The sequence below is a fragment of the Camellia sinensis genome, chromosome 15 (genome assembly GCF_055761805.1).
Source record: "Camellia sinensis isolate YWXY chromosome 15, ASM5576180v1, whole genome shotgun sequence".
In the NCBI taxonomy this organism is placed as follows: domain Eukaryota; kingdom Viridiplantae; phylum Streptophyta; class Magnoliopsida; order Ericales; family Theaceae; genus Camellia; species Camellia sinensis.
The window spans coordinates 10,359,014-10,371,277 of record NC_138975.1 but is presented as its reverse complement, the minus strand read 5'-3'; the positions used below and the strand labels follow the sequence as shown (position 1 = coordinate 10,371,277).

The window sequence follows — 12,264 nt, the reverse complement described above, 5'->3', positions numbered from 1 at the left end:
ATTTTCCCGACTTCATTTCCTTGAATGTGGCCATCGGGACCACACCTCGGCAAGGAGGTGTGGGACCTCGGCCAAGATCTGGTTGGTACCCATTATGTTTTCCTGAGATGAGGAACAGTGTTTTGTTTTGGTTCGACTTAGTTTTGAAGGAATGTCGAAATCATTTGTATTCATGTAAAGCTTGTTTGAAAGTGCATTCAATAGACTTTGCCATGTGTTTGTAGGACTTGGACTCTCGCGTGACCCCGACATTGAAGAACTATGTGAGTGGTATTTTTAATAAAGCTATGTTATAAAGTTTTGATAAAGCTTTGCCTTGTTTTGAAAAGTATTTGTTAAGCATGAATGATTATCCCTATTTTGTGTATCAAGTTTTCGTCTTGTTTTGGATAACAACCTTTGAAAGTCCGTACATGCTAGGGGACTATAAGCATTTGTAGCACAACCTTTGAAAGTCCGTACGTGCTAGGGGACTATAAGCATTTGTAACACAATCTTGAAAAGTCCGTACGTGCTAGGGGACTATAAGCATTTGTAGCACAATCTTGAAAAGTCCGTACGTGCTAGGGGACTATAAGCATTTGTAGCACAATCTTGAAGAGTCCGTACGTGCTAGGGGACTATAAGCACTTGTAGCACAACCTTTGTTAATGTCATCCCTTGGAACTCGAAAGACTTTAATTGTTGAGACTTGAAAGATTTGTTAGATAAACTTGATTTGCCCTTGGATTTTGTACAAGATGTGTTATGCCTTGATTTGATGAAGATTTCGGATATCATTCATGTAAACCCCTTTATTATTTGTACCATTCACTGAGTATCCAAGCTCACCCCTCTCTATATATATGTAGGTGACGAGCAGGACGGCGGTGACGCCTAGAAGTACTTGCTACCTGTTTTGGATTTTGGACTTTTGCAGCATCTTGAAGATTATGCTTCTTAGTTGTACTTTATTGTATTTTGTATTTGATGGCTGAGAAGCCTTTTGGTCAAGATGTATTTTTGTACTTCATTTTGTTGTATTAAAGCTACGTAAAGATGTATGCCATTCCATTTAACTTATGCACTGCTCTTATGGACTAATTACATTTGTATATATTGCTTCCGTACATGTTAGCCCCATACGTAATACACTGATTGTGTGTGAATTTTGAAAGTTGGCCTTCGGTAATCTCAGATTACTGGCCATCATGACACCATTCTACTAGGGGCGGAATGGGGTCGTGACAATAGTAGTCATTAATTTGCCATCTAATTAAATTTTGAACTACATCTTGAATTGGTGATTAGTCCATAGCAGAATTTTAGTTTTGGTTTTGTGAATTAAATGCTTGAAGAAGTTTGAAATTTTTATTATTCTCTCTGATAAGTTCTAATTTATGCACATATTTTTTGCAGAGCAGGAGGTTTGGGAAACTTAACAAGAGGGTGACTTTCCCTGAGACTTTAGATCTTAGCCCTTACATGAGTGAAGTAGGAGATGGTAACGATGTTTACAAGCTATATACAGTGGTTGTCCATGTTGACATGCTAAATGCATTATTTTTCGGCCATTACATTAGTTATACAAAGGATTTTTGTGGAAAATGGTACAGGATTGATGACTGCAAGTTAGAAATAGCTATCTCTGTGTGTGTGTGTGTGTGTGTGTGTGTGTGTACCCAGGGACCCAAAAAGAAAAAAAAAGTGGGAAAAATGAACGAGTACCACATGTACAGATAAGCATGTGTCCTATATGTGAATATATTTCTGTCCAGTTACACCATGTTAAACTCTCTATACATATATGTGTGTGTGTGTGTGTTGACATCCATTCGCCAAGGCATCTATCTGATAACACCGAGTGTAAGACTTGGTGATCTCACTTCTTCGAAAAAAATCCCATTGCATTTTGAGAATGTCCTCCATGGAAGCTTCCTCTGTCGTCTGTATCATACTCTTTGAATTTTACTGCTGGTTCATTGTCAGTGCGCATTTAGTTTGTAAATCTCTGTTCATTATGCAAAAATACGGGACATAATTGATTCTGGTTAAGACAAACATCAGTAGAAAATGCAATATTTATGTGGTCTTGTTGAAACATGTATTGTTTTTGTTAGTCTACTTGAATTTGTAGTTTCATCTAACTTGATTCATAATTTTTTTTTTTCAGGTCATGAGGGTTGATTTGGAAGAGGTGCTCTCGCAGGGGGCTTATATGCTGTTGTATAGCAGGTAGCTGATCTTCTTACTTTCCCTGCTACTAGTGACTTGTCAATTTCAATATAAGAGTAATTGTCATACATTTTGTTACTCAAGGATGGCCTATCACCTAAAATTCAGTGGATACACATGTTCATGATTGACGTGGAATAATGTCTTAAAATGTGATTTGAAACATATGGCCAAGCCCTCTTTTGATGAAAAGACTAAGTTGTAACAACCTCTAATCCTACATCTCCTTGATGAGGAAGAAGTAGATGAGGAGCAGACCTATCACCAATGGTGAAAGACAGCTCATTGCTTTCTCTTTTGCGCCTTATGGCTTCTCTCATTCATTAATGAAATTGTGTTAATCCTAATACAAGTTAAAATACTTTCTTATTTAGTCATTACTTTCTTATATCTTTCTTTTTTCTCCTGTTAAGTAAACTACTTTCTTATATCTTAAAACCCCTTCACATGCTATTTAATATGACCTTCATCCTGGTATTACTATATGATTTTTTTTTTCTTGATCATTATCTTAAACATATCATTTAAAAAGATTACATTCATTGCATATTCAACCTTTTTTTAGTGACAGCAAAACTTGCCAAATTTTGATTTAAATTATAGGCAATATTATAAATAAGGCTTCTTGAAAACAACACGATACTCATTTTTTATTTTATCCATTTATATGTGCGATCATTTCCTGTAGCTTGACTTTTGAGGCTTCTTCAAATCTCTCCACTTTTGGAGAGATTCAAAGAGTAGGTTATAAGGGATTATCTTTTCTTTTCTCTCCAAATCATCCCATACAAATAGACTGTTATTAGTACTACAAAGCTTGTTGCCTTAAAAAGACTTGGTTGATTTTTCTGGTTAGGGAGAATCATATGTGAAATTCATTCAATGATTCGGCACTTCATAGCATCTATTTGAAAACTCTGACAACAAAACCCTATATTTAACACTTGCACACTAAGCACACTCTTAAGGGGCTAATATGCCGATTAAATTGGGGTTGTTTCTGTAATTGGATTCTAGTTATGATAATGGACTGCAAAGGCTGCCCATGAATTCCTGGTGGAGCCTGGAGGAGATCAACCACTGGACCCTCCACTCCAGCTAAAAGTTATTGCAATGACCCCAAGATATTGAAAATTGTTACAACATATTTTTAAGCCCACAAAAGCATGAGGCCTCTCACAAAAATTATGCATATAGACTAATCTTGGGCAATATCAATTTTGTTGAATACCTAATAATATGTATATATAAATCATCTTGTTTGCTGTTGCTTTCAAGGTTTGTGCTTGACCATCATGTCTGAAGCCAATTGAATCTTTAACTAAGGGGAAGCAGCAAATAATTCAAGAAGGGGAGCCCCATGTCAAACAATCAGTTGAATTCCTCACTACAGCTGAGTCAATTAATGGCATATGTACTTCTGGTTCCTTGTCATTTGATAGCGACTCACAAGAAAAAGTTTTTACTTGCGAAAAGGAGAGAACTAATTCTGAAGATGTGAGAGAGGACATTGAAATGGTAGATTTTGAGTCAAGTTCATCTGTTCCACAGGATATTGAAGTACATGGCAATGGATATTCTCATGCGATTGAAGAAACCGCTTCTCCTGTTGTACATGCTAATAGATTAGTCTTTGCGGTTGGTTCTTCTCTAAGTGAGATGGTTAAGCCTGAAGCTTATTCTCAGAATTCTGAATCAGACTTTCCTCATTCTGTTGTTGATGAGAATACAGCTGAGAGAAGTAGTGCCAAAAGGTTGACTGAATCTTCAAGTGAAAGCGCTCAGCCAATACAGAATGGTGTCTGTGAGGAGGGAAAAATTTCTCATGATGCTCCTGTTGGTAATTTAAGCTCAGGTGAACTTCTTGATGAGATTAGTCCTGTTGATTGCAACGGTGAGCAGGCAAAAATGGAGACTGGAAAGGGCTTGCCATCATCTAGCAGTACTAAGGATGCCACAGGGAAGTTGGCTAGAAGAAATTCTTCTGAAGGAAAGTTGAAGCCTCTGTTTCCTCCAGGTTTTCTCAGAAAGCATTCTGGCAACAATTCTCCAAAGAGAGATGGGAAAGCAAAAGCTCCTTCAGAACTAGTTGAATGTGCATCTTCTTACAATCCTAATAAAGGCGTATTAGTGGATTTGCAAAACCTGGTTTTCTTAATCAAAATGGTGTGAGGACAAAAGATGTGGGAAAGTCTCATTCTAAGTGCAGTAATTCTTCGTCTCCTACTTTTGAGGAACGAGTTGGGAATCACTTGGACAAGGGCGTTATGGTGCTTAGTGGATCTGGTGATTTTAATCACTGCAATGGAGATTCTGGTGCTTTTGTTATTTCTAATAAGGGCATTAGCTATATTAGTGGGGATGACCAACAATTGGCAGGGAAAACCTCGAGCTACAAGGAGGAGCTCCATGAGAGTGAAACTACACCCGAAAAGATTAGAACAGATTCTGAAAGACCAATGGAAAGTGACTTGTAATCTCAGTGAAGATGACTCAACAACTCAAATTTTGTTTGAAGCATCTACGCTATCAATGGATTTGCATTTGAGACTTAAATCTTGCAAAATAAAATTTGACAGTCCTTGACCAAAAGGCAAAGTAACGCAAAACTGATGGTAGTAGTCCCCATACCCAATGAAATTGTTGTTGATACGTAAATGAGGTTAGTGGCAAGGAAGGGGCAGATTGTTTTAGTGCTTAGATTGGATGGTTCAGGTAGCGATTTTCTTAAGATTCTGGAGATGGAAATGGAAGAGCTAGAATAATGGACAATGATGATGGTTCATGGTAATAGTTTTAAGGTGCGATTCTTTTCTTCACGTGATATATTTGTTCATAATTGTTGAATCATGAATGATCATCCCATGGCCAAATGGTCGAGTTGGGAATTTTTGTCCTAGGTTTCACTATTTACGAACCTTTGGATGCTCTGCTCTTGTACTATTTTTAGTTATAATAACTCCTGAAAGTGAGAAAATGCAAAGACACAAATTGTGTGTACCTAGCTAGCTAGCTAGCGAGAGGGAAGTTTCTTTTTTAAATAGAAGAACATTGCTGAATAATAGTTTGCATTCTCATTTTAAACTTTTGCGCTTCTCTTAAATGTTTGTTACGAGGACAATCTATTGATGATTTGGGCTAAAGAGAGATGTAACAAACGATGCATGATTTAACATCCCACCAACATTAAGATTTACCCAGAACTGCTAAAAATTTCCCTCTCTCTCTTCCCATTTGTCTTTTTATCTCGATGTATATTATGTGTATATAATGTATGTATATATTTGTGCTTTAGTCTTGAGTTCGACAATGGCGAGTTACAAACTAGGGATTGCAAGGTTCATCCTTATGGGACTTGTACCCACAAAGAGAAGCAGAAGAGGAACAGAATTAAAGAGCAGTGCTATTAAATATAGATATATATATATATATATGTATATGTGGACAGGAATGTGAGTTATAGTAGAGAGAAGGATTTGTTTTTTTCTTCCATTTTTATTGTGTTTTGTTCGTTTCTAATATTATTATGTTGTTTTTATAAAAATGCTAGGTACACAGAATTAGAACAAAAAATGTGAGGAGAATATTGCAGCATGCGCACCAAAAAATATTTTATTTATTTTATCTTCTCCAAAACTTAGTGAGACTAAATGATTATTCTTTTCCATTCTCCAGTTAATCAAAAACTACCAACTTCTATTATGATTTATGAAATAATCTCAAACGAGTCCTTGAACTGAAAAAAATTCAACTCGACATCGAACCCAAAAAAAAAAAAAAAAAAGAATGAAGAAAATTTAGTTACTAAAAAAGTAAGCTTGGGAAATCAACCTATGTCAACCTTCCCTGTCATTCAGAAGCCTCCAACCAAATCTTGAAGACCCATGAAAACATTTTCGCAATTCAATATGTCCTCCTTGTCATCATCATCTTCTACCTCTATCGTAATATTGTCATGCACTGCATCCTCGTTTGAACATGAAGCTTTCTTGGTGGTGGTGGATGATTTAAATCGTGTAGTGCAGGAGAGAGTATTGCGGCGGCGTGGAGGAGAATGGTGATGCTTGCCACTGTACGACACCATGAATTTCTCTGGATCTTCCAGACTCTTCTCCACATATTTCTTTTCTTCGCACTTGTTTCCTTCACTACTACACTTGTAGTAGTTTCGCGGGTATGGCGATGTCTTGATGGGCTTTCTTCCGTATTTACGCCAGTTCCATGGATCCACCTCTGGGAGGTTTTCAGCATCCACCTCCACTGCTGCTGTCCTCTGACTTCTCTTCCTCTGATACTGATACCCACATTGCTCTGGTAGTATATTTGGTTTTGCTGGTGGTGGTTGTGGATGTTTCCGATAGTGCTGTTTCTTTGTTGGTGTTGTTGTTGGTGGTGGTGGTGGTGGTGGTTGGTTACAGGACTCACCAAGAACAAAAATAGAGGGCTCGGTGGTCATATTACCAATCATAGTATTATATACAACTCTCTCACATGAGGTGAGTTCAGCATTTTTGTGTATCTCACACCCATGCGAGATGGTTATGCCTAGTGCTTTTTGTGCAAGTAGAAGAACTGTACTAGTGTTGATGAGTTATGGGTTTTGTTCTGCTTCGTCTTCTTTGTCCATGATATTAGGGTTGATGGGTTGTGGTTTTTGCTCTTCTTCTGGATTAATGATATTAGGGTTCGTCATGGAGTGTGTTTTTAGTTTACTAGAATTGCCAAAAACAGAACTGGAGGGTGTGGTGTGGATGATATTAGGGTTCATGGGTTGGGGATGTGGTGGTGGTGGTTCTTGTTTTTGGTGATTGAATCCACTAAGAACAGAACCAAAGGGTGTGGGATTGCCATTAGATGGGTTGTGGTTGTTTTAGGTGATTCAATCCACCAAGAAGAGGGTTGATGATAGGTTGTGAGTGTGCAAAGGAAGTTCTGTAAACTTGATCTAGTTCCTCAAAACCATTGTTTCTTCTCCCGAAAGTGTTACAATTGTTCTGTTCAAAAACCATAAAAACTGAGACAGGTATGGGGTATTCTGGTGGGGTAACATACTTAGTGGCGGTGGCAGAAGCAGATGTGGTGGCAGGAGTGTAACAACTTCTCACCACAGCCCACAAATCCCAATTTTCATCTATTTTCAGTCATGAAGAATAGAGTGGGAATTTCCTTCAACTTCACTGAGCAATGAACTATGTGTGCCTTTCCTATGATTGCATGTGTGTGTATAAGACGAGAGAGAAGAGGAAGTGGGTGAGAGGAAAACAACTCATCTAGTTTGTTTACTACTTATTTATGGTAATCAAAACCTATATGGATCAATCATAGCCAAAAACAAAAAAAAATCTTCGTGGATTCACTCTTTCTAAAGAGAGAAAGAAAGGATGGATTGGGGTGTTGAATTTGAATCCTAGCTTACGAAAAAAATGCTATATATAAATGGATTTCTTAGCTTACTAAAATTTTCTATCACTGCTACTTTTGTATTTAATAGTAAGAAAACAGGAGTGGAACTTTCTAGTAGTGTGATTTTGAGAATATATCGTTCATTTTGTTTGAGATAAATGTGATTTAGTTAATTAATTATGATAAATTTGATTTTTTTTACATAAATGATTTGTTCGATAAACTATATATAAAATGAACCATTTGAATCACCAAAATTGAACTTATGAGCTATTAAGGTGTATATAATACACAGAAGAAGATTACTCTTCTAGAAAAAAAAATTAATCTATTTATTTATTTTGTTATATATGTAATATGATTACGTTCAATATGGTTGTCATGATTGAGGTAGAAGTCTAGCTGATACTAGTGTAGTGATGATTCAGAGAATTATACCTACCAAGTGTTTTTAGAAAAAACAGTATCTAAGATTTTAATTTGAAAAATTGTCTATCATTTAAAAAAAAAAAAGAAAAAGATTTATAACCGATTTTACGACTATGTCAATCAAAGATCCTTTCTTATTTTATGTTGTCTATTAAAAAACAATAAATAAATAAATACATAAATAAATAAATAAAAATTCCTTTTCCTCTTGACAAATAAATCATTCCATGACCATATTCTAAAATCTTGGAATTACCTAATTCTATCTCTTCATATACACTTCATCTATAAAAAAAAAAAAATCTTTTCATATACACAAGCCATACATACCCTATCTAAAATAAAAATAAAAAACAAGCCACACATATAAATATAATATATTTAAAATTTTCAACAATGTAGGCTTATATATTTTTTAAATAATCACGTTTTATTTTGCGATACATTCATTTATTAAATATAAATGGACTCATTATATTAATAATTGTGAATACATATTAGGGGCCAATTTGGGAACATGGTTAAAAGTCCATTTTTGATTTTTAACTTATTTTGAGTTATATCATCTTTCTACTTTTTTATACATTTTTTTTTAAAAAAAAAAAGTCAAAAAAAATTAAAAAGTCAATTTTAAACCAATTTTTCAAGACAGCCCAGATAATAGACAAATGGTTGTTTTAGAAAGTTGGTTAAAAGCTAATTTTTTTCCTCTTTTGAAAAAAAAACGTATAAAAAAATAGAAAGATGATATGATACAAAATAGGTTAAAAACTAAAAATTAACATTTAACCATATTCCCAAATTCGCCCACATATTAGACGAAAATATGGTACAAGTAGTATAATTGAAAGAATTTTGTTGCTATGCTTTTACATCAATCATGAATTGCACTCATTGGCGGCACCTTTAACATTACTACATGTGGAGTATGCCATGTGTCAATTTCTATTTGTGTCCACGTGGTTGTCTATAAATGATGTGGCATGGTGAGTCAGCAGAGATTGCCACATGGAGAATTGCTACACAGACAACGACCAAGTGGCAGACAAAGGAGAGGAGAATGTGGCTTTAGTTGTTCAGTTCGTATAAATTATGAGCACTTGTCCTTAAAATAAGTTCTACTTAGACCTATTTATTATCACACACCACAACCAACTAATTTAATTCCAAGTTATCGGTGTTGAAATAATAATTTATTCCAGGCTTCTTTTATTTTATTCATAATTTAATTTCCCTCAAAAGTTACACTAAATTTCCCAAAGGATTCCATTTGATCACTATAACCACCCCATTACCAAATTTAAAATTTTGAAAATAAACGAATAAGCAAAGTGCTTTTGACACAAATAATCTAATGTAAAACAACTCATTTTACTTGCAATCTATATTGAACTTAACTTGATTAATAATGTCTGTTTTTGTTTTCCAAATGAAATATAGGTCAATGCAATTGTTAAAAAAATTGGATTAATTTTTAACAAAGTATAACATAAAGGTAATTGGATTTTCTATTTGAAGTTGGTGAAAAAAAAGTATAAAATTGACATACATAAAGGAGGAGAACTGCGGTAAAATTTTTCATCATGCTCCTCTTAAATATGAATATTTATTAACCCAAAACATTTTTTCTTTTCATTTTATGGTACTATTGCAAACTAAAATATGAGATGAAATGATAATATATACATTATTATATTATGAAACACATTCCAATTGACACAATGAAATTATGTAACTCTTTTTGTTTTTTTTTTAATATTACAATTATTCTCTGCCTACAATTATCAAAGTCAAATAATTTCGAAAATTTTGCTTAAAATTATTCTTTGCTTACAATTATCCAAGTCAAACAATTTGAAAAACTTTCATGTTTGCATATGTCAAGAGATTAGTAAAAGTGATTAGCCTCCAGTTAAAGAGCAGTCTACGAAGGATAAGATATTTGTAATTTTAATCCTAATTTATTATTTTTCGACACTCAAATCCATAACAATAAGTTAATGATGGACCAAGTCGTTATTTTCATATTCTTTATAATAATAATAATAATAATTTATATCCTATCTAAAAAAACATAACAATAATAATTTATAAAAATCGATAAATATTTTTAGAGTATCATGTAACATTATTTACGAGATATTTTAGGTAAATAAGAAACTGATTAAGGCCGAAATGTACATCATTGAGGCCGTTAATTAGAATCTCTTAACTTCACTTGCTGGTCAAACTGTATACTTTATGTGTGTTGAATGTCTATCAGGTTGTACATCGTCGAAGCATAAAATGGATAAAAAGACAGAATTTGGACAGAGTTGACTTTTCTCGCACGTGCGTTGACTTTTCCTGCACGTGCATTGATTTTTTCTGGGAAAGTCAAACCGACGTTTTAAACCTGTTTGGACAAGATTGGAAGTATAAAAAGGCAAGGAAAAGGCTTTTCTAGGGTTTGGAAGTTGTTTTGACCTAAAGGGAGAGGCTAAGGTTTGGAAAAGAGGAGGAAAACAAAAGCTTCAAGGATGTCTCCAATGGTGGTTCCTTGTTCATCTACCTCCTTCCACTCCTCTATGAGTGGCTAGTCTTTTTTTCTATGGTTTTAATGAAACCCTAGCCATGTAACTATTTTGTTTTCTTTTTGATTTTAAATTATGTAAAGGTTTGAACATTTGTATGGTGATTTAGAAGTTTCTTTATTATATTTTTCATTATCTCTTCGAATATTTGACTTTTTGTGATTGTTGAATATTATCCATACATGAGTTTTCTATTCCTTCACATTCAAGGTATGGGACGAACCATGCTATGAGGAACGAGTCGTATCACTACCCTAGTTTAGAGTGAACGATTCGTATTACTTGAAACGGTTCGTACTCGTACATTGAATGTGATGATCTTCTTGTTAAATGCTTTGAGCTTGTAGTTGCGAAGCATTAATCCGTTCAAACCATAGCATAATTAATTTCAATTGGAAACCCTATGAAAAATCTAGAAATCCCCTAGATGTTGATTTGTGATTATGTATCAATTTTAAGCAGAATAAAACAATCCCAATCAAACAATCAAGACAAAGAGACACAACGATTTTACGTGGAAAAAATCACAATTGGACACCTCCAACTGTGATCAAAAAACCACGGGCAACAGCCACAAGAACAATCCACTAAGAAGATTTAAAGGAATTACACAGGTATACTCTCAATTACCTAGCGAATCCACAACGCCTAATTGAACCAACCTCTATGTGCCTCTTCCAGCCTGTCTTCACCTCGGAATTATCTATACGATGAGCCACCCCGGAATCCACCAAAGCTTCAGGCTCGAATTCTTCAGAATCCACCGAAGAACAACTCTCTCTTTTTTAGAACAAAACACAACCTTTGATTTACTCTCTTTAAACCATGAGTTGATGTAGACGCGCCCGTGGGCCTCATGCTACAGTTTGGACTCGATTTGTGCCACGGTTCTTAATCTGAACCAAAGAGTCCAAATCTGGCAAATCGTTTTGAGAAACAGATTTTTGAAAAAGTAGTGCCAAACATGGACTGCTTTGCCAGATACAGAGTCGCCACCTAAATATTTTTTATGGGAGAATTTAGGAAACCCTGACTCGGTGCCGAAGGCCACATGTCCGTCATCACCGGAGTTGTCTCGGCTCGGGAGCTTGGGTACGATCGGGGAAGGTCAGCTATGAGCACCCCCTTTCGCCCGGTCCGAAGACCGGCCTCTACTAACCGTGATATCCAATTTTGAAAACGCTATGTGTTCTTAAACCAATTATTAGCCTAGAATTACTATGTTATGTGCGCAACAAACAAGTATAGACCAAATCGCCCAAATTGGAACAAAACATTTCATGTTTGTTTTGAAAATGGTTTGCTACTCGTAAGTAGGCTAAAATGCCGATTTTGCCACCCTCAAGTGGGCTTTTAGAAAAGATGATTTTGCCACTATCTAGTGGGCTTAAAACAAATATAGTTTTAATGTGTTATCCCAATTTAGGTAATTCAACCTCCATCCACAGGCATTCAAGCAGTTATATCACATAAGCAGCTAGCCTCATGGTAATCATACTGTCATGGCAACACTCACACGCATGCGATATGCTAAAGCATAAAAGCTTACCTAGTACTCCGAGCCAAAACAGTAAACTAGTTAGCAAAATATGCGTGTCCTAGTTCATGTCAAATTGACTAATGCAGCACATACAGGATGCAATTA

At 35.2% G+C, this 12,264-nt stretch overlaps 1 protein-coding gene and 1 pseudogene across 1 annotated transcript; one reads left to right on the top strand and one right to left on the bottom strand.

Annotated features, from left to right (window-relative positions):
* Window positions 1-4,691, top strand: part of LOC114302224 (uncharacterized) — a 30,676-nt pseudogene extending 25,985 nt beyond the window's left edge.
* A 1,198-nt stretch (window positions 4,692-5,889) lies between these two features.
* Window positions 5,890-7,661, bottom strand: LOC145812721 (uncharacterized). The gene has a single exon (XM_082907783.1). It carries the CDS (start codon window positions 6,680-6,682, stop codon window positions 6,068-6,070), a length of 615 nt encoding a protein of 204 aa, XP_082763909.1. The 5' UTR covers window positions 6,683-7,661; the 3' UTR covers window positions 5,890-6,067.
* Between the last annotated feature and the right edge of the window lie 4,603 nt (window positions 7,662-12,264).

Excerpts from the sequence above, each read along its gene's own strand:
- LOC145812721 (XM_082907783.1), bottom strand. The coding sequence starts at position 6,682 with ATGATTGGTAATATGACCACCGAGCCCTCTATTTTTGTTCTTGGTGAG.